The sequence below is a fragment of the Clarias gariepinus genome, chromosome 25 (genome assembly GCF_024256425.1).
Source record: "Clarias gariepinus isolate MV-2021 ecotype Netherlands chromosome 25, CGAR_prim_01v2, whole genome shotgun sequence".
Taxonomy (NCBI): domain Eukaryota; kingdom Metazoa; phylum Chordata; class Actinopteri; order Siluriformes; family Clariidae; genus Clarias; species Clarias gariepinus.
In genome coordinates, this window is record NC_071124.1 from 5,443,363 (window position 1) to 5,467,193 (window position 23,831).

Below are 23,831 nucleotides of genomic sequence, written 5' to 3' on the forward strand. Positions count from 1 at the left end.
AGACTTAACTTTGGAGCGACGAAAAAGGTCATGTGATTTAATTCAGTGAGTTCAGATTGAGCCTATTCCAGCCTGATGGGCGTGTCAGGGTGCGAAGGGAAGCGGGTGAAGTGCATAGTGTCCAGTTTACACGCTCTAGTTCTACTGTATGGTTCCACTTGATCATTTATATCCATCCATCTATTCCTCCTCTGCTTCTTCCTGCTGATGTTTCATTCGTGATAAAAATACCACTACAGGGGTTTTCCCGCAGCCCTTACCGCTGTGGCTACATCTAAACCTTGACCTTATACACAAAAGGGAAATCCTTCAGACCTTTCGATTTTATACACTTTGCCTAGAAAGTCATGTTAGTAGTAGTATAACACGCCAATAGGATGGTCCGGTGAAGCCTTTTTCATATTTTGTGTCCTTACAGATAAAACACGTAACACACACATATATAATGTAAACACACACACACACACACACACACACACACCATGTCTCACCTATATACTGAGGGGTGCCACCTAGACTCTTGTAGTCCTCTCCCGCGTCGAAGCGGTGCGCCAGTCCGAAATCGATGATCTTGATCTCGGGATGCTCCGCGTTCTTATCCGACAGCATGATGTTCTCAGGCTGCATATTAATAATTAACAAAATAAAAATAAGATATGGAATGCAACCCCATGCCTTAATATGATGCTTTCCAGATGTGCACAAATTCCATTCCAGGTCACAGATCAAGAAATAAATTACATCTAAAACTCACACAAGTATTTGGTAAATGCTGAGGTCTGAATGTGAATATGAATCTACTCATTATATTATCGCACATACTGGAGTCAGCTGGATTTAATTAGAAACACATCTGTATTGTCATGAAGGAGACACATTAATACTGAAACTGTACAAAGCAGGGGACCTTTAATCCAGAAATCAGGGAAAAACCCCTTCGTGTTAGTTTAGCAGGCGTCGTTTTATGATCAATTCAAGATTACCAGTACACCCCCCCACCCCCCCACCCACACACACCACGATGGTGCTTTAGTCTTTGACCACAAAAATACAAAATAAAAAAACAAAAGAGCAAAAAAATAAAAAATAAAATAAAAAAGGCTGGGTTACACCCAAGCCAAATTAGCGACTCTGCTGTCTTGCACCCGAGCAGAAATAGAGCTTTTAGACGTGAGGAGATAAAGGCGTGAGTGTCTGTGAGCCAGAAGCAGCTTGTTTTCTCCCTCACCTTCAGATCGAAGTGGGCGATTTGTTTGCTGTGCATGAAGCCAACTCCTTTCAAAATCTGCTTCAGGAACTCGATGGCCTCGTTCTCCGTCACGTTCTCCTTCTCGGCGATGAAGTCGAAAAGCTCCCCGCCGCGGATGCTAAACAACAGACCAGCACAGCTGTTAATAATAATAATAATTATTATTATAATTATTATTATTATTATTATTATTATTATTATTAAAACTTTAAAGTCAGTATTACAGTATCTATTTATAAAATCTGTTTTTGGACGATCTTACAAATATTATAATTTATCGAAATAAAGCACACATAAGAAATATACATTTATAAATTATAAAATTTATCGTTAAATAAAAATTCATCCTAAACACAACCTATTTGTTACAAACCTTTCTCCATCTTCTAACCGCATACGCAAAATTGTTCCTTTATTCCATAAAAAGTGATACATTTTCTCTTATCTTAGCACAGACAAAGATTTATTCTAATAAGCTTGTTCTAATATGTTATTGTTTTTAAAGAAACAATTTATACGTGGATTTGTCATAAAATACCAATTAAGACAAGGAAGGAGTCTCCAGTGTCAGTGTAGCAGTCAGTGGTTTTTTTTTCTTGGGATGGGAATCACCAGGGAACGCACGATACGATATTATCACGATACCCAGGTGTCGAATCGATTTGGATTGCGATTCTATAACTAGCCCAGTTTTTAGAAATATTCCGAATTTGACTTGATTTTAACTTTAACAAGCAATGTGTACTATTATGTTTCCTCTCAAGATACCACCGTCGTACCACCGTCGATGCTATCCTGAATATGAGTATGAGCTAACATTGAGTTAACATCGCAGTTAGCTTCTAACCGCTAGCCTAACCTTATTTACTATAGCTCTTAAAAATGGCACATGGCGAATGGGAGAACTGGGAATAATTAAGCATTGAGCCAGAAAATGATGTCCTTGTATACAGTATGAGGTCACAACAGAGGGAAACATTTTTTGTGCGCACACAGACTGAAGCCCCATCTGCATGTCTTTGCATTTGACATTTTGCATAACCGGGTGATTTAAAAGTTTTTCGGTAACCGTCTATGACAAACCAAACCACCCATACGTGCAAAACAGCGCCATATAAACTTCTGGCTTGCTTATTAAAACTCCTAAAACCCAAAATGTAGCAAAACCCCCACAGAGCCATTTATGTCTTCCTTTAATCATTAATACCAAAGTTACTTTAGGGAATATAAAAAAAAAAAGCCTCAAAAAATAACAGCGTTCTTTTCTCAGGCTTGTCATATATATCTCAGTCCCCGTGAGATGCTTTTCGGAGATGAGAAGCGCGTACCTCCACAGGGACACCATAGATGGTTCGGAATCCGATTGTCGGCGGCGGCTGATAAATTAGGACACCGAGACGTGTTACAAACAAGAACAAACACTGAAGCTCCAGGTGCATTCGCACTGCGCAAAGACGCTGGGCGCTAAAACATTTGCATCGATGCCTTTTGTGAGATGATATATGCATATCACACACCAGCCACAGTTAAGTCCTTTGTCTTTGCACACACACACTCATCGAAAGGTTCTCGAGTGGAAAATTCGAGCCTACACACCTCCCATTGATGCGAGGCTATGTGCATGTGTATGTGTGTGTGTGTGTGTGTGTGTGTGTGTGTGTGTGTGCATTCGTTCTTTTCCATTCCTCAGCAACCCTAGCAGAGGCGGCAGTATTCCCTGTGCTATCTGATCCTCCTGTTTTTTTCCTGATGTTAATCTGCCGTATTAGTCAGATTAAAATACAGGCTGTGTGTACAGTATGACAAAAATATAAACGCCTCTGTGTGACGTTCTTTAGATTTAATCTGTTTAATACCACACAGATTCTCTTACCAGCCGTTAAACCCTCATATTCTGTAGCAGTCCAAGTGAGCCATCTGAACTTTTCACTAACTTACAGTACAACATCGCTCTCGCTGAGATCCGTGATCGCGCTGGATTTATATTAAAGACGCATGAATGAGTGAGATTATGGAATATTATGGAAGCATACGATTCCCACTACATTTACATTTAGGCATTTGGCAGACGCTCTTATCCAGAGCGACTTACATTTTTTTCTCATTACACATCTGGGCAGTTGAGTTGCTCAAGGGCCCAACAGTGGCAACTTGGTGGTTGTGGGGTTTGAACCTGGGATCTTCCGAACCGTAGTCCAATGCTTTAACCACTGAGCTCCCCCTGGCTCACTACTGAACATTACGGACATTTTTACGGACTGGATTGTTGTAACCAATCTGGTGGGAATTTTTAACCTCACACTTTTTAAAAGTTTAAAAGAAAAAATCTTTTTTTTAAATAAATATAGATTTAAACTGACACAGATTAAAATATTAACAAAAATTGTGCTAAAATGCGATTTTAAGTCTAGGTTTTGAACAATCACAGATAAGAATGAATTCTTGTAACCAGTCATGACGCAGAAGGCGGGATTTCTTAATCTCCCTCAGGGGTTTGTTAACAGCTAACAAAAGAACAGGAAATTGTTCTTACTTATTCACTCATCTTCTATACCGCTTTATCCTGTATACAGTGTCGCGGGGGGCCTGGAGCCTATCCCAGGAGACTTGGGGCACGAGACAAGTACACCCTTGTGTAGTTGGGAACGCCAATTAGTCTAATCTGCACGTCTTTGGACTGTGGGAGGAAACCAGAGTACCTGGAGGAAACCCATCAAGCACGAGGAAACTCCATGCACACAGAGACGGGAATGGAACGTGGCCGGAAATCGAACCCGGACCCTGGAGGTGCAAGGCGACAGTGCTCTTTTACATTGTCCTGGATTTACACTTAAGGAAAAAAATTACGAGTGTTTTCATCTAAGTTTTTTTTTCCCTTCTGTGTCCCTTAAGGGCATCAGTATTTTTCTCTATAACGTAATTAACTGCAATTTTTGATTATTAACTTCAATGATATAAGACAAAAAAACCTGATTGATGGACTGATATCTAGCTGTTATAACACAAGAACTAACTTGATTCCAGAATATTAAATATAACTAAACTATAATCCATGTAAATAAAAGAAAGGTTTTGTCTAAACTCGATCTACAGTACATCGGAGGACCATAAACTAGTCACGGAAACATTTCTGTCTGTCTGTCTCAGCACGCAAAACTGTCTGGACAGAATTTAAGGAAACTTTGCCAGTCCTTCGGTATTCGCCTGCAGTTAAAATTGCGCCATAAATGGAATAAAAATGTTGAGTAGAAGAGGACGGTATGAGCAATTTTCTCCCAGATCACATCGCACCATCCAGCGTTTTTTGTTTTGTTGATGAATATATTTTCCCCTGTATGCGTCACCCAACAGAGCCAAATCAACACGATGGTGTCTCGTAATTACATGTAGTATGCTCACGAAACACAAACAAACACGCAACACAATAAAAAGGAAAGTACACTATGAAAAATAAACTTTTAAAGATCCTTTTTTCATTCACGTCGTTCACATTTAGGAGTGAATGTGCTACTCACAGCTCCACGACTAGGACGATCTCGGCCCGGCTCTCGAAAACGTCCCTCAGGGCCATGATGTTGACGTGTTGCAGGCTCTGCAGGATCTCCACCTCGTGCTCGACGCTCTTCCTTTCTACGCCTAGACGGCTGCTCACGCTGCGCCGGAGCTTCACAAACTTCCCCGCCCAGCAGGTGCCGCCGGCTCGCTCTCTCAATTCCCGCACCTGGCCGAAGTGTCCGCTGCCGACACATTTCCATTAATCTCCGAAGCGAAGACGCCGTTCTCGAATACATCTTATTCACTTAAATTCTAGGTGTATAAAAGAATGACTATTTCCTGAACAGTGTTGGGTGTAACACGTTACAAAGTAACACAAAGTAACACAAAGTAACGCGTTAGAGTACTTGGATTACGTTTTTGATGTGACGAGTAATCTAACGCGTTAGGTCCGCCATTTCAGAAATGTAATCCGTTATTCAGACGATTTATGTTGACTATGTAAGTCAACATATATGTTGACTATCTTCCCACGCGGGAAGATGGAAACCTAATCACAGCGCTACAACTCGCGGGAAATCATGACGAACCGTATTTACGGCCACCGCGAAAACCGCGATGAGATAGGGGTATTAGTAGTTAACAGATTATGGGCCAAACTTCGCTGAGTGATGATGGTAGAATAATTATAAAGGTCTTGACTAAAACAACATGCATGAGGAATCACAAAGGAGTTTTTATTTTCTGCAACGGAAAAGTACTCGAACTAGTTACTATTATCAGAAAGTAACGCTGTAATGTAACTTTTTTTAAAGACAGTCATTTTGTAATGTAATTAGTTACTTAATGTAAAAATAACGTCCCCCAACACTGCTCCTAAATTCACTGTTTTTTTATTTTTTTATTTTAGATCGTCAGTTGAATTGTTAACAGAACGTTGCTTCCTGTTCGCACTTACCTGCCTAGTATTTCTCCGATCTCATATAAGTCCTCTACGTTCTGCAGCTTGATCTGAGCCATGGCACTCCTGTGACTTAGTCCACACTCTTCTCAGAATGATATGCGCTAGTCTTGCATCTTTTACACCTACAAAACACACACACATTCGTTAATTTACAGAATAAAGTAAACAAAATGTTACTAAATCTAAGATCTAACAATACTCTGATGCTCGTGTATTCGTGATATTTTGCAGAAAGCTTTTTGAATAAACACCCCCCCCACCTAGACTTATTGAAGGAAATGCCAAATTAGCCTTGGAAGGAAGGAAGGAAGGAAGGACAGAAGGAAGGAAGCCATGTTATGTACTCTCCGAGCCAGCATGACTCTCATGATCAGGCTTGAAACGGATTGTTCCTGATGACAAACTCCCAGGTTAGAGTTACACTAAAGTCTTTTCATACTTTCTAGCTATCCCTTGGTTAACTCCACCTCCCTGTAGAGTTAACAATAGGTCTCGTTGTTAGCCGAGAAGGGTAGGAAAAAAATAGCAAAAGGAATTTGGCATTGGTTTTTGTTTAAAGAAACCATTAGGATGCTGCATTTTGTGAACCTTCTGGCCTGCACATGTTCAAGCCTCTCATAAAGCGGTAAGAAATAAAAAGCTTAACATATCTCAATGCAAACGGGGTTTCTTTAATTAAACTAGGTATTGCACACTCAAATCTGTTTGGTCAGAAGGTGTTCAGGTCAAACCAGAACTTTTGATTGTGCAGAATAACAGAATACAGTTATACTACAATAATACACGTATCCGAGCGTTTCACTAGTGCTTGGATATCATTAAGGTGGAAAGTTTTCTCAGTCATGATCAGACTGCCTGCTTTACGTCTCAAACACTGGCCTCCCAGGAACTCCTTTAATGGTTCAATCATGTGGAAATAGCTTGGAGCTTGGAGGCCAGCTGAGATCCTGTAACGTGCAAGTGGTGCTGGTGAATAATTGTGTGTACAGAAATCTGTTCGCAGCAATTTTTCCCTCGATTTCCAACATTCGAGTCTCATCACTGTATTGTGGCCGAAGTCTTCTGTAAACCTCAGTCGGTTTTACGCCTTTAAGAACTCATTCTCAGGAAGACTTTACCGCAGAGGCTCTAAACTAATGGATTTGCTGCAGAGTAAATGTTGATGTGTTGATGTTCTCTGTGATTTGTCTTCAGGGTCAGTTTGTGACTTCAAAAACACTATAGCATATCGTTATGAAAATTTATATGTATTTCACCACCCTGACATGAATTATGTTCATATAACTGTATGCTATGTTGATCTCATTCCTTATGAAATTACATGGAATCATAAAGAGATGGAATTTCTTCTCTAATAGAGACATTACTCTATTGGCTTTGTTCCGTTATCTCTCGAAGATTATCTTTGTCTTATTTAATTTAATTATCTCTGGCACTTCTGCTCTAGAATGTTGCCTCTCGCACTTTATTTCTATGAATGTTGCTTTGGAACGTTGTCTCTGGAACGGTGTCTTTAGTACTTTGTCTCCAGTAATTTCTCTCTGGAACATTTTCTCTGGAATTTTGTCTTTGGTACTTGGTCTCTCCGAGGTGTTCTCTGGAACTTCTTGAAGTTTGGCTTTGGTACTTCATCTCTATATAGTTTATACATTTTCTTTGGAACTTTGTTTCTGAAACTGTGACTTTGGTACTTTATCTGTATAACTTTGTCTTTGGACATTCATCCATGGCAGTTTTTTCACTGGACCATCATATCTGGGCATTTATCTCTAGAACACTGAATTTGTTGCTGCCTCAGGAATTTAAGTATTTAGGGTCAACGGTCCAGAGCAGCGGAGAAGGTGGAAAGAACGTGAAGAGGCGTGTCCGGGCAGGTTGGAATGGGTGAAGAAAAGTGTCAGGTGTGTTATGTGACGACAAAGTATTAGAGAGAATGAAAGGAAAGGTGTTCAAGACAGTGATGAGACCAGCGATGCTCTACGGCTTAGAGACAGCGGCACTGAAGAAAAGACAGGAGGTAAAGTTGGAGGTAGCAGAAATGAAGATGTTGAGGTTCTCTTTGGGAGTGACAAGGATGGATAGGATCGAGAATGAGTTCATCAGAGGGACAACCCCTGATGTTAGATGTTTTGGAGATAAAGTCAAAGAGGCCAGATTCAGGTGGTTTGGACATGTTTAGAGGAGAGATGGTGAATATATCGGTAGAAGGATGCTGAGGTTTGAACTGCCAGGAAGGAGGTCTAAAGAAAGACCAAAGAGGAGATTTACAGTATGGATGCAGTAAGAGTGGACATGAAGTTAGTTGGTGTGTTAGTTGAGGATGCAGAGGATAGGGTTAGATGGAGGCAGATGATTCGCTGTGGTGACCCCTGATAGGGAATAGCTGAAAGACAAAGAAGAAGACATTATCTCTGACACTTCTGCTCTGGAACTTTGTCTTTGTTACGTTATCTTCACTACCTCTGCCTCAGAACTTTATCTCTTGTACATTATATTTGAAACATCGTCTTTGGTACTTTATCTCTAAAAATCTTGCTTTTGGTAATTTGTCTCTGGAACATTTTCTCTGGAATTTTGTCTTTGGTACTTTGTCTCCCAGAAGTGTTCTCTGGAACTTCTTTAAGTTCATCTTTGGTACTTTATCTCTGAAAAAAAATTCTTTGAAACTTTTCTGTCTATGGAACATTTTCTCTTAAACTGCTTCTCTAGAACAGTGACTTTGGTACTGTATCTGTAAAACTTTTCCCTGTGGATCTTCATCAATGGCAGTTGTGTATGTAGTCTCTGGTCCTTTATCTCTGGAACATTGTCTTTGTTTTCTGGCCCTTTTATCTCTGGCACTTTTGCTCAGGAACTTTGCCTTTGGTACTTTATCCCTGGAACTTCTACAATGGAAATGTGTCTCTGGCACTTTGTCTTTGGTTCTTTGTCTCTGGGATGTTTTTTGCATCTCCTCTGTGGACCATCACCTTAGGAATTTTATTTCCAGGACTTTATCTCTGAAACTTTTCTGTACAACATTCACTTCAGGCTTAATTTATTTTTGAATAAACACTGTAATTTTTTGTTTTAACACTGTAACCATACTTAATTGTTTTCACACCACACTGTAATATGGTAAGCTGTCGAAATAATGTCAACAGAAAATTAAAAAAAGAGATCTTCTAAGAGAAAGAGCATTTAGAGTTACTCGAAAGTTTTATTATATTATTCAAAAGTGTAACGACAAATGGATAAAAAAAAAAAGGACATGACACTCTGGAAGTTTTTTTTTAGTTGACCTATTTATTTTTCTATGTTCTTCTACTTTTCAATCTGGAACACACTGAATAAATAACCAACACTGTATCTTATTATTGTGACGATGGAACCATCACACACCCACGCAACCACAATCAACCAAAACAGATGTTTGTGTGCATGTGTGCGCGTGTGTGCTGAACAATAAAACCAAAGAGACCATCGCTACTGCATGATCCACTGCATGGTCTACTGCATACGTTTGTGAGAGACAATGCAGGATCTGTGACAATAAACATTTACACAGGCTACCAGGAAAGCAGGACCAGACCCCGTTTATCAGCAAACGCCCTGAAACCTCCGTCACTAAACAGAGCATGCACGATCACACACGCAATCAGATGCCTGGTCAGCCTCAAACTCAGCACGGAAGCCACATCTTCTGACACGACGTCTAAAAACAGAACGCAGCAGTGCTAGCTGTACGATTTGAATTGGAGCGAGGTGTAATTGGAGTATGAATGAACCAAAACGAGATGAAAGGGACTCATTGTGGATGACGATGATGACGATGATGATGATGATGATGATGGAGGAGGAATCGCCAGCTCTTTTCCTAGATCACGTTCCATGCTGAAAAGCAAAACCATCCCATTAGGCCACTCGATTTCTTTAATGAAAAGAAATAAGCGAGGAAGTCCCTGCTCCACTGCGTTTCAATTTCTTTCATCAGTGCATTGCAAGCATGAGGGACAGAACAGCAATCTTAGCTTGAAAAGTTAAAAAGGCTTGTATATACACACACACACACACACACTGTACCCTGATCAGCCATAACATTACTAGCAGAAGATCAGAGCATTAACCTTTTCCTCAATTTAAGCCACACTAGATCTTTTATTGGATCGGGCTACACGGGCCAGCCTTCACCCCACATCATGACCCTGTTGCCAGTTGCTAGTTTTCCTTCCTTGGATGACTTTTGGTATTTCCTGACCACTGTGGACCGGAAACATCCCACAAGAGCTGCAGTTTTGGAGTCGCTCTGTCTTAGTTGTCTAGCCATCACAATTTGAACCTTCTCACAGTTGCTACATTTCCAATAACACATCACAATGGCGGATGGAAGTGGGTGGGATATTTTGTATTAAGGAGCAAGGGAAGTTTTTTTTTCCCAAAAATTGATGTTGGAAACAAAAAAAATGGGTCAAGCGTAAGGATTTGAGTAAATCTAAAAAAAAGAGCCTCTTGTGGGATGTTCCCAGGCTACACTGGTCAGGAAGGAAGGAAGAAAAACCAGTGAACTGGCCAAGGCTCACTGATGCACATGGGGAGCGAAGTCTGGTCCATGTAGTCCGATCCAATGGAAGCACTAGTGTAGATCAAATTGATCAAAAGGCTAATGCTGGTTTTGGTAGAAAAGTCAGAACACACACTGTGATGGGGCAAAAAGGAGCACCGTATTTATATGACAAATGACATTACGCTTGTGTACTGAACGTGAACACCGTGTGTCACATCCTCCGTTGTGTATCTTATGCACATCTGGAGGATTAAAGCTGACATCCCTTAAAGCCAAAACTGTAGATTCTACTCAAGTCGAACAATAAACCGTTTTCAGTGATGTTAAACAAAATCGAGAGCATTGCTACTTTTAAAAACTTTCCACTGTCATTGGGATTGTTGTCATGATCTGTGTTCCAAATTAAAAGCTTTTAAAAGTATTTACTTATCCTGAAAAGAGCCAATAGACGAGTCCGCAAAACAGAGCTTTATGGTAGGTTAGGCATTCAAACACTACACGTAATACTCTTACACACACTGCCAAGAACGCAATAAGAGCACAGTAACGGTCTAAAATCGTAGACAAATACACAAATCATGACACAATGCTACATCACATGGAGTCCACTATTTAGGTTGGTTTTGCAGCACACGTGCAGTAGGGATGGGAATCACCAGTACAATACACTATAATATTAGTATCACAATACGGACTGCAGGAGCCGAGTCGATTCAAATTGCGATACTGAAAGTATCACGTTTTTATAAATACTGTAAGTTCGTAATTCGGATTTGTTCGTAAGTCCAACAAAGTAAGTCTACAGCTTTGACACAAATATACAATGTAAAGCATCAAAAACAAAACACACACACAAATGTAAAAAGTGGTGGTACAGTACAACTGTAAATAAATTATAAATTTTTTTTATAATTACTACTACTACTACTTCCCATCTACTAACGTTCGTAAAGCGAGATCCGTTCATATCTGTAAAGATTCCCAACTCAGAGTGTACCACCTGTAGCACTATAAAGAAATTGACTTTGAACCGCCTCAAAGCCTCTGAAGTCTCGAGTGCGTGTTGAAAAGTTGTGATCACACGGGTGGGGCGGTTTCTAACGCGTCTGTTACGAAACTAATTAGCGCATGTGATGTTTTGAGACTGGTGTAAGTGTGCGTAGTGAATGTGTTTAAGACTAATTTGCTCAGAAAGCTAAGAGAAAACGGCAGATTGGTTTTGGTTACTGGCTGATCCACAGGTACATATTTATTATAAATGTAATAAATAATAATAAACAAATTACATATATGAACTGGCACACAAAAGAATTGCGATTCATACTGTAACACCCTGAAATTCTGAAATTCCACCGAGTTTTAGGACAACATCATGGCATAACTGATGATTTCCCTAGCTGCTTTTCTTCATCTATTATACAGTATGTCTAGGGATATTTTATTTTGCTGGGGTTTGTAAGGATAAGATGCAGACGCACATTATATTATGGCATATACAGTGGTGTGAAAAACTATTTGCCCCCTTCCTGATTTCTTATTCTTTTGCATGTTTGTCACACAAAATGTTTCTGATCATCAAACACATTTAACTATTAGTCAAAGATAACACAAATAAACACAAAAATTTTTTTAAATGATGGTTTTTATTATTTAGGGAGAAAAAAAAATCCAAACCTACATGGCCCTGTGTGAAAAAGTAATTGCCCCTGAACCTAATAACTGGTTGGGCCACCCTTAGCAGCAATAACTGCAATCAAGCGTTTGCGATAACAATTTTGGCCCACTCATCTTTGCAGAATTGTTGTAATTCAGCTTTATTTGAGGGTTTTCTAGCATGAACCGCCTTTTTAAGGTCATGCCACAACATCTCAATAGGATTCAAGTCAGGACTTTGACTAGGCCACTCCAAAGTCTTCATTTTGTTTTTCTTCAGCCATTTAGAGGTGGATTTGCTGGTGTGTTTTGAGTTATTGTCCTGCTGCAGCACCCAAGATCGCTTCAGCTTGAGTTGACGAACAGATGCCCGGACATTCTCCTTCAGGATTTTTTGGTAGACAGTAGAATTCATGGTTCCATCTATCACAGCAAGCCTTCCAGGTCCTGAAGCAGCAAAACAACCTTAGACCATCACACTACCACCACCATATTTTACTGTTGGTATGATGTTCTTTTTCTGAAATGCTGTGTTACTTTTACGCCAGATGTAACGTGACACGCACCTTCCAAAAAGTTTAACTTTTGTCTCGTCGGTCCACAAGGTATTTTCCCAAAAGTCTTGCCAATGATTCAAATGTTTTATAGCAAAATTGAGACGAGCCTTAATGTTCTTTTTGCTTAAAAGTGGTTTGCACCTTGGAAATCTGCCATGCAGGCCGTTTTTGCCCAGTCTCTTTCTTATGGTGGAGTCGTGAACACTGACCTTAATTGAGGCAAGTAAGGCCTGAAGTTCTTTAGATGTTGTCCTGGGGTCTTTTGTGGCCTCTCGGATGAGTTGTCTCTGCGCTCTTGGGGTAATTTTGGTCGGCCGGCCACTCCTGGGAAGGTTCACCACTGTTCCATGTTTTTGCCATTTGTGGATAATGGCTCTCACTGTGATTCGCTGGAGTCCCAAAGCTTTAGAAATGGCTTTATAACCTTTACCAGACTGATAGATCTCAATTACTTTTGTTCTCATTTGTTCCTGAATTTCTTTGGATCTTGGCATGAAGTCTAGCTTCTGAGGTGCTTTTGGTCTACTTCTCTGTGTCAGGTAGCTCCTATTTAAGTGATTTCTTGATTGAAACAGGTGTGGCAGTAATCAGGCCTGGGGGTGACTACAGAAATTAAACTCAGGTGTGATAAACCACAGTTATCTTTTAACAAGGGGGGCAATAACTTTTTCACACAGGGCCATGTAGATTTGGAGTTTTTTTTTTCTCCCTTAATAACGTAAACCTTCATTTAAAAACTGCATTTTGTGTTTAATTATGTTATCTTTGACTAATAGTTAACGATTTTTGATTAGAAGAAACATTTAAGTGTGACAAACATGCAAAAGAATAAGAAATCAGGAAGGGGGCAAATAGTTTTTCACACCACTGTATGTGTCAATAAGTAAATCCTTAAAAACAAGCATGGGAAGTTTTTCGAGAGTGAGGCGAATTAAAAAAACTTGTCATAGAAATGCATCGTTATTTTGCTTCGAATAGCTTACAGAAATTTTACTTTAAAAATATGTATAAAGAAAATACTCAGTATGCAGTTTTATGTTTTTTTTATTTGACTCACCCTCTTAAAATAAATACGTAAAAAGTTCCATATAAAGTTTGTTCAAACTAGTCATTTCTATTAGTCAAAACAGATACAAACTTCCAGATACGGAGAAAAGTTTCACCAAAACTTTTTAATGTTTTTTTATTTTTCCTCCAGTTCATGACAACGGAGCAGTGAAAATACATCAACACCTCTACATCAAGTACATACTCTATATTTTATATGTATATACGGAGTGTAACGGTATGCAAAAGTTAAAAATCGCATCGGTACATACACTATATGGACAAAAGTATTTGGCCAAACCTGCAGTGAGTCAGTATCCAAATACACACACTTCAATATGGAGTCTGTCAACCCTTTGCACTCTTCTTGGAAGGAAGGCTGTCCACAAGATTTTGAAGTGTTTCTGTGGGAATTTGTGTCCGTTCATTCTGTAGAGTATTTATGAGGTCAGTCACTGATGTTGGACGAGAAGGCCTGGCTCGCCATCTCCGTTCCATTTCATCCCAAAAGTGCTCGATGGGGTTGAGGTCAGGGCTCTGTGTTAGGGCCAGTCAAGTTCTCCCACATCATACACATCAAACTGTGGACTTTTAGTGATTGATTTATGCACTGGGGCATGATGGAATAGAAACGGGTCTTCCCCAAACTGTTACCGCAAAGTTAGAAGCATAGCATTGTTCAAGATGCCTTGGTATGCTGAAGCATTAAGAGTGCCCTTCACTGGGAATAAGGGACCTGACTGATTGATTGAAACACCTAAATTCAATCATTGACAGGTTTGGCCAAATACTTTCATCCAAAAAACTTTTGGAAAGACATGAATTTTGTTTGTCTTTTATTATACATTTTACTTGTAAAAATCTAAACCTGCATGAGCATGTCCATAGTGCCGAACTGAGCATAGGCATACATCATGCAGGATGAAAGAAAAAAAAACCCTACTTCTAGAGAACTACAGGACGTGGTGGGTTGTTTAAGAATAGTAACAGCACTATGCATGCAGCTGAGCGTGTTAAGGCTCTGGGTTAGTGATCATTGGGTCAGAGGTTCAAGCACCAGCTGCAACAAGCTGCCACTAATGGGTCCTGGAGCAAGACTGTTAACTCTGTCCATATCACGGCTGACCCTGCGCTCTGACCCCGGCTTTCTCGCCGGGATGTGTGAAAGAAAGCATTTCACTGTGCTGTGATGTATATGTGACAAAGAAAATCTTCTTCTCCTATAAAACCACAGCGTCCCGATTTGTATGAGCGAATTATTTATTATTTAATTTTGTTTAGAATTGTAACAAAATCCCCCCAAAATTATATAGATAATTATAAAATTACTTGGTGGAATTTACTCAAACACACGTTAGCGTGTTGTACAACGGAAAAATGTACAGCGCCACTTTTACTGTTGAATTATGGAATAAACTAAAAGTTTTACGTGTTACCGTGAAGTGCGCGGAATGAAGGGGTGAAATCACGTTTATTAAGTAGTGATGGGTCGTTGAATGATTTGTTCTTTTCAAACGAGTCTTTAACAAGAAAAACAAGTAGTCTCAGAGTGATTTGTTCATTCGTTTAAAACTCCGAGTAGTTACCTTTGAGTCTTCTAGTCCTAGTCGTTCGTTCTTTTGTCATGTGACTTCCATAGATGCTATGCAGTGCAACAGATTCAAAAGAATGAATGATTCGGACTAGAAGACTCATGAGGAGAACCGCTCAATTCTGTTTCTGTGTAATGCACTGCATAGCGTCTATAGGAGTCACATGACAAAAGAACGAACGATTCGGACCGGAAGATATGAGAGATGAGCTGCTCGTTTTGTTTATCATAATATGTCCTTTGCTGCACTGTAATATTTTTATTACTGGAACTATAGGCAAAATTTGTGTATGTAGCCGAGCTGGAGGTCTGTCTATTGAAAATGTAACATTTAAGTTGGTTTCTGATCAAAAGAACAAAATTAACTAATTGACTTAAAAGATTTCTTCAATTTGATGAACAAGATTTAAAGATCCGAGTCACTAAGCTTCCCATCAATATTATTAAGTAGGTTTCAAGTGCAATGAAACAACGCCTATACGTTACCTCCAGCTCGGCCAAATAAACCTTTGGAAACCCCATAAAAATTTATTCAGTAATGTGTACGTGATGCATGCACAAACAATTAGACAACAAAAAAAAAAATGTCCAAAAAACATCTTTTACTCATCTTACATCTCTCAAATAATTTTTTTTATAAACATCTTCAATGTTCAGACACGCCAACTTTATTTTTATTATATGTTTAGATGATACTTGGAAAGTTGAATCGACGCCTAGGCACTTACTTTTTAAGGCGCTGTTACTATTTCAATGCGTCTCACTGAACTCTTCTTTCTCAACAGAGTAAATGAGGAGGGTGTCTTTCATGACATGAAATATTATGCACTTAACACATCCCGCACCGCACCACGTTCCCTCTGATCCTCCAGCGCTGCTCGACTGGATCGAGGAGGATATGCACCAAAACTGTTTTCTATTCTGGCTCCGACAGTAGGTGGTGGAATGCGTTCCCTGTAGATGTACGTACAGCTGAGTCACTGGTAATCTTGATATGATGTCCAAAGACTTATCTGTTCCTTGATATTTGGGTTAACACCAAAAAAATACATGATATGACATCATATCAACATGGCTACTCACAGCATCACAGTAAAACTTCTTACCTTTGAATGGGTTACACTGTATACATAAGAGTGAGTCGAAATTATTCGCACTTCAGTTATATTAAACCTTCAGTTGGTCTCACTGTCTTATCAGGGCTTTTACGGTCTCCGCAACGACTGCTGTGACTGTGGCGTGTGATTTGCACAAAAGAAGAGCAGCGTGCAGTGATTCGTTTTCTTTCTCATGGTCTGAGGGTGTACCTGGTGCTGAAACATTTCACAGAAGGGCAGAAACGGAAAAGTTTGGATATTTGCAGAGCGATGATTCGGAGCGATACTCTACGCAAGGTGACCTTTTCTTAAAGAGAATTATTACTGGTGACGGATTCAACACTACGAGCCTGAGAGTAAACACTAGAATATGGAGCGGAAACATCCTCAATCGCCGACCGAGAAAAAGTTGATAATCAGCTGGAAAATCTTGGAACAGTTTTCCAAGATTCTCAAGAGCCAGAAATATTGGAACATCATCAGGAAAGAAGCTTCAACAATCGACAGTGCTCGTTACAGTGAGAAGCTTATTGAAGAGTTGAAGACTAAACTTCAGATTAAACACAGAGGACTGATATCTTCTGTAGTAATCTTGCATGACAATGCACGTCTGCAAACGTCTGCCCGCACTGTTGACACTTCGTTTTGAGGTGTTAAAGCGTCCTTCTTATCGTCCTGATCTCGCGGCATCAGACTCTCACCTGTTTGGTTTCACGTCTGATGAAGAAGTGAAGACAGGGGTGCATTCGTGGCTCACAGCTCAGCCTAAAATATTTTTAAAAGGGGGAACACGAAAGCTTGTTACAGGATGGACGAAGTCCAATAAAAAGTAAAATATGCATAATGCTTTCATATGAACAAATATGCATTTGTCTTTTCTAAATGCTAACTGAAATAAAATCTACAGCTGATTTATTTGTTCATATAAAAGATTTTGTCTGCACATTGGTCAGAACTCGTTCTTTCAATGATATCTTAACGTTTCATACACTGGCGAACCCAAAACCGAAACCAGTGTCTTCAGTGCCTAAAGTTAAACTTGCGCCATAAATGGAATCGAAATGTTGAGTAGAAGGGGAAATTATGAGCAGTTATGTGCCGGATTATGTCACAGCAGCCGGCGATTTTTTTGGCCCAATATAGTGCTTGTATGTATGCAATGTATGTTGATTCTTCATGCGGGAAACCGTGCCGCTGATAAAAAGCAGTAAACAAAAAGACAGCCAGTACGTGGGCTTTGACCAGAAAGAACAATATCACTGTTTACATTAAAGCTGATCAGCTTACTTTTAGCTTCAACCTTTAAACTATTTTTTACAAACTCTTCTCCAATCCAAGACGTGTACTAACTCTAGTTTTAAATAAACTTGTTCAGCTGACTTTTAAACCCTGTACCAAATGTACTCGATACCTGAACCTTTTGTCAGTCCTCAGCAAGGTGACTTTAATCGTAGTCGTCAGCGAGGAGCCGCCTTTTCAATCAACTGAATTGTTCGAGAAAATCCCCGAGCATTAGTTAAAGCCAGACTATACTGACTCAGATCACAATGAGCGCTAAACCCAACGTATTGTACTGAATTGTAGGAAATACAATACGCATTCCGATACACCCCTAATATAAACATGTACAGTATTCATTCCTTATGGAAAGAAAAAAGAAAAGTGTACCAGATCCCTCAAAAACGTAAAAATCTTTGAATGAAGTGAACAAATGAAGTGTTTTTATACTAGTGGAAATGAATACAAAGTCATTTGAAGATTGTTTCTCTCTGCTGCTCCCAAGTGTGACTCGGTGCATCGAGGACGATCTTCAGCGAGCCGCGTGTCTCACTGGTAAAGAATGCAACTCTGTAAAAGATCAACCAGGACCTTTTCCCAACCTCTACTCCATATCTGATGCAAGCTGCGGAGTATCACTTCTCTCCGAAAAGGACGTGTTAAAATGAGGATCGAGAAAATCAACGTGGTTGAAGCGAAAGGACAGAAATGCCCAGAGAAATGCCATGTTCCCTCGAACAAACTTCATTTCAGATGCGATTACAGTATAGAGTATATTCTCCGTGTTAGTGCTGTATATTAATACCAGTGGATACAAAGAGCTATTCATGTCACACTCAATCAACAGCGCAAATGTCAAGGACCAGCGCTAAGGCTGGGATCAAGGTGGCGGGCATTCGTGTGCCAGTATTATTACACGTTTAAATGTTTATACTGTGTGATGATAAACAAACCAGTGCAACTGTTCATATGATACCAGGAACCTTTGGGAACTTTCCTCAGGATCAGCAGAACATACAGACGAGAGGGTAAGACATCTGGATAGACTTAAGGACTTTTTAAGGAATTGCCACTGCATCGTTTTTTTAAGTAGACATGAAAGAAGAGATAAATCTTCTAAAGGGTAGAAGATTTGCGTTAAGGGAAACCAAAGTACTCATCAAAGACAAGTCAGTATTTCATTACAGATCCTGCAAATCACTTAGAATCGTGTGTTAATTCTAAACGTTATTACGTTACAAGTCTTTCAGTGTGAATTTTTTTCCGCTGATTTAAGAGACAACTTCATTTTTTCCAAAACAAGCTTGGGATTTGTACAAGAAATTTCCACTGGTGAAATCAAAGCGAGGAAAAACAATGAGTTTATCCAAAACAAGATTAAAGACAGAAGCAACATCTGGTAAGCGTGACAAACATACAGCTGTTTGCCAGGGACAAACAAGAACTGAATGTACAGTGCTTCAAGCGACGGGTCGTTAAAGCCGACTCATTAATAATATTTATAAAAACATAATTGTGACACTAAACCCATCCATCAGTATAACTAAAATAATTAGGATAATGACTTTTTGTTTTAGTTTTTGTCCTTAAATCTGGTCTTTAAGTATCAGTTCTTTAAATTCAGCTAGTTCGGATCATCGAAGCTATCATCATTACGGATGGGAATCAGCAGGCATTAGCCGATACGATATTATCGCGATACCTCCACACCGATTTGATTCGTATTGCGATTCTGTAAGTATCATGATTTTATAAACATCTGGAATTCTATACATATCTAACAAACTCAGTAAATCATCACTAGTACCACATGGGCCAATGTCTGAATAGTTCAGAGTGAAATCCTCCACCTGTAGGATTTTGCCAACTCAAATGCAAACATATAAAAATTAAAAGATCACTTAAAAAAATTTATAAATTGTAGTCAGCGTAGCGATAGAGTACATGAATTGCGACAAAGTGTTAGGTGTCCTATTTAAGAAGGTCACCTAATATAACATTTTCACACTTTGATTGGTTCCTCAATAAAAGAGGAAATAATCAACTCACAGTAACTAAAATCACTGCATGGTTTAGGGCTTTTATTTTTTTGGTGAATATGTTGGGTACGGTATGTGAACTTTAACCTTAGAATTAATTTTAAGTTTATCCATAATGGATAAACAGGTACATCCTAGACTATAAGAATTAAGCAATATGGAAACTAATATTATATGATGGGTATTTATGACTCTTGTACGGTATATATGTTTCAAATCGATTGATTGTGCTTGACAGACTGTAAAATAGTTTTAAACCAAAATTGTATAATAGGAACAAAAGGAAAAGGTTAAAGGGTCCAAGCAATCAGCACGCTGTCACTCTAAAAACTCCAAAATGCAGTTGTAGAAATACTAATTATTCCTGCTTTTTTTTCCTCAGGTTTATATTTCGTTACTGTAGGAAGGTGAAGGTCCGGGACTTTTGCTTTTGAGCTCAGGAACGATCATTTGAGACAGATAATATGAATAACAAGACTCCTTTATCAGGGACATACTATCATTTGAGGAATTCCAAGCATTTCCTTAAACAGTGTACATTGTAATGTCTCTTTGTGAGGTCATTGTCGCACACACCCTCAAACTTCTCACCGGAATTACATAAATATAGTAACGACTAAAACAAATTAGCAGCCCATGTGACAAATTAGCTGAACAGGGCACAGATAGTTAATTGTGATTTTTTTTTTTTTAGGATTATATATGGATATATGATTATTTTTGGTACATCTATTATATATCCATATAATCATAACAGTACATTAAAGTAGTATGGTCCTGTCACGCCCAAAACCCCATTTTAACACATAGCTTGATAAATATGAAAGATATGGTGGCTATCAAAAGTCTACACACCCCTCTTAATACGGCATGGTTTTGCGGTGTAAAAAAACATCCATCCACTTTTAATGTGACATGGGTGTGTATACTTTTTTCTCACACTGTAGGACAAAATAAAGAGATATCAGTGGGGGTCAGGTTGCCAGCTGGACGACCGATTGTATCTGACTGGTTGAGGGTGAAGGACCTGGTAAGGGAACACCTGAACCACCGAGCTACCCCTGGCATTTAAGTAATCAAGCTCTCTGCTTGACTACTTAGCTAAATAAGAGGAGAAAATCGGAAAACTCATGAGAATATCAAGATAGATTGATATACAAAAAAATGAAAGGGCTCTTTAATTGTTTTATTTGAAATAAGTAGTGCTTATTGGGTTCTTAAAAGAATTCTTCTTGGAATTCTCGCTAAAGGAAAACTTTGAATAGTTAAGACTCTTCTGTGTGATTAACATGGCTTCTGTCTAGAGCTCCAGACAGTCACTTCCTTTAGATGACCTCTTACAACATCTTATAATGAAAATCCTACATCAAAGTGTTTCCTATCAAAGGGAGTTTCAAACTGATGCCCTTCAATGGAGCTTTAAAAGTTCTTTAGATGATTAGTGGTTGTTGGCCTACTAGAAAAGTTCTACCTATGGATTTATCTGTTCGTCTACCCGTCTATTCATCCATCCATTACATGGGTTCACTAGGGTTCAGATTAAAACACCTTAAAAAAGGAAAATGCCCTCCAAAGAACCATTTGGGAATCTAATAGATAGATAGACAGATGGAAAGATAGATAGATAATATAACTAACATTAAATATATTATAAACAATATAATAATATTAATATTTATAAAAAAAACATTCAAGAGATTATTTTTAAAGATTATTTAGAAAGTCATAAAAACAAAGAATGGAGAGGTAGATAGATCTATTTTTCTGTTCATCTACAGTACATGTGTATCCTTCTATCCAGTTCATGGGTTCAACAAGGTCTGGAGAAAAACACCTTAAAGAAGCAAAAGAACCCTTTGGGAGACTAATATCTGGAATCTGGAATTTCCGTCGGAGACTCATCGTCTATACCGCATTATCCTATGTACAGGGGCGCGGAGGGCCTGGGGCATATCTTAAGGCACGAGGCGGGGTACACCCAGGACGGGTGCCAATCCATCACAGGGCACGCACACATTACACATACAGTACACAGACCTACTCACACACTCATTTGGGGGCAATTTGGGGAATCCCTCATCTGCATGTCTTTGGACTGTAGGAGGAAGCCCACCAAGCAGGGAAAAAACATGCAAACTCCACACACACACACACAGACAGACCCCCACGGCGGGAATCGAACCCGGACCCTGAAGGTGCGAGGCAACAGTGCTAACCACTCAGCCACGTGCTGCCTATAATATCACATATTATATTATATTACATAATATTATATTATAATATATTATAAATAGCATTCAAGAGGATTATTTAGAAAGGCATAAAACATTAAAAGATAGATAGATAGATAGATAGATAGATAGATTCCACTTGGAAAGTATCTGTCCATCTTTGGATACTTAAAGCTTCTTTAATGTCTTTTAATCCAGAACCAGAAGACCCTCATATCATTAGAACTCTGATGGTTTTTGGAGGAAGGAGAGGTGACCGGCGCTCGTGAAACAGAAACCAAATACCGGGCACGAACACGCACGAGGAATAACGACATGCACGACTCGGAAGAGTCCTTACCTCGATCCTAAAACCCGGACCAGCCCGTTCTGTACGCGTCCACGTTCCGCTCCGCGCGCGTGTGTGTCTGTGTGTGTGTGTGTCTGTGCGCGTGTATGTATGTGCGCGCAAATGAGCGCTCGTGTATGTGCGCGAGGGTGTGTGTGTGTGCGCGCGCGTGAGTGAGTGCGTGTATGTGCGCGCGCGCACCCGGAATCCCGAGTTCGAGTATAGTACTCGCATTGCTGGGGTCAAACCCCCCCCCCCAGCGTGCACCATGGCATCAGCCTGAAGTGCGAAGTCAAGTCATTCCACTTTCAGCCGAGTTTAAAAAAAAAAAAAAAAAAACATGAAAAAAAAAAATGTCTCTCACTAGAGGGATTTCCTGATTACAACTAGAGCTGCTAGACCAGCCCGACAACTTGCGCGTGTGCGCGCGTGCCTGTGCCGCGCGCGCGCCTAGAGTTCTCTCATTGTCTCCTGAGAGAACACCCTTCTAATGTCTGCATCTGCCGCCTGTTAGATGAAGAAAGACACGGGCTCTGTTCCAAACCGCGCCCAACAACACTAACACTACCGTTCATAGGTTTTATGTTGGTACACTATGTACAGTACTAGTATAGTTTCCGCATGCATTAGTGTGTTGTTATAGTGCTACTGACTAGTGTCTATGTACTATGTACTTAAGAAAATAAAAAAACTTCAGCACACTATCTAGTGCTGGAGTTTGGTGTTTGGAACAGAGCCCGAGTCAAGTGATAAACAGGAACCTCCACCAGCAATGGCATGAAGTATAGGGTTGTGAAACTGGGTTTTCTATATACAGTATACCCATATACACACACGTTTTTCTGTGCCTTAACCTCTAACCTAACCTTAGTAACCAAAATTTCGAGTATAATTATATATTTTTTATTAGTTAAAGAAGCCAAATAAAGGAATACATTTACAGCATATTCACTGTATATTAGTGGAGGGTTGACCATCCAGGGTCATTGGTTCGATTCCCCAGATCTCCCATTTCCCACTGTGGATGGTTGGTTTCCTCTGTATACTCCAGTTTCCTTCCACAGTCCAAAGTCATGCAGATTAGGCTAATTGGCGTTCCCAAGTTGCCCATAGTGTGTAAATGTGTGTGTGAATGCTGACCAGAGGTCCTACTACAGTTGTAAAATAGGAATAAATACGATGGTAAATACCACTGGAATCCATGGGCCCTAGTTGGACTACAGAGGTTCCTAGATGGATGGATGGATTGTACAGTACATGTATAGTTGTTTGCAAACTGCCCATAGTAGATGATTGGGTGTTTGGGTCTGTGTGTTTGCGCCACACGATTGCCAGAGGTTGGGGCCCTGAGCACTATGACTTCCTGTACAGAAATGACTACAGGGCATGAAGTAATAGGTCATTTGTTTCTAACTATTGCTTACGTGTTGGTGAAATTCCATCCCTTACATACATTATGAGTTCCTTGAAATTTTTTTATTTTTACTCCCTTTACTATACTTTATTTATATGATCCATGATCACCCTGATTAACTTAAGTTCTCACCATTAACGTCACCCAGACGTTAGTGGTGGATCCTTTAGGTGCAGTGGGTTGCGGGGTGAGGCCTCCCTGGAACAGGCAACTACCTGTATGGGTGCTCAATCTGATCCTGCCACCGATTTAATGATAAAAGGTATTTAATACACCTGGCAGTGTCTTAATGTTATGTCTGTTTGGCGTATTTGCTTTAAAAGAATGACTTGATGGTGATTATAT

The 23,831-nt window shown here is 39.6% G+C and overlaps 1 protein-coding gene across 1 annotated transcript in view; it reads right to left on the bottom strand.

The window, feature by feature from the left end:
• Positions 1 to 22,236, bottom strand: part of LOC128513180 (death-associated protein kinase 2-like) — a 34,838-nt gene extending 12,602 nt beyond the window's left edge. The window contains exons 1-5 of the mRNA XM_053486855.1: positions 22,085 to 22,236; positions 5,703 to 5,830; positions 4,765 to 4,986; positions 1,229 to 1,367; positions 492 to 621 (exon numbers count right to left, since the gene is read on the bottom strand). Coding sequence (XP_053342830.1) covers positions 492 to 621; positions 1,229 to 1,367; positions 4,765 to 4,986; positions 5,703 to 5,764 — 553 coding nt within the window. The 5' untranslated portion in view covers positions 5,765 to 5,830; positions 22,085 to 22,236. The remainder of the gene's footprint in view (positions 1 to 491; positions 622 to 1,228; positions 1,368 to 4,764; positions 4,987 to 5,702; positions 5,831 to 22,084) is intronic.
• Between the last annotated feature and the right edge of the window lie 1,595 nt (positions 22,237 to 23,831).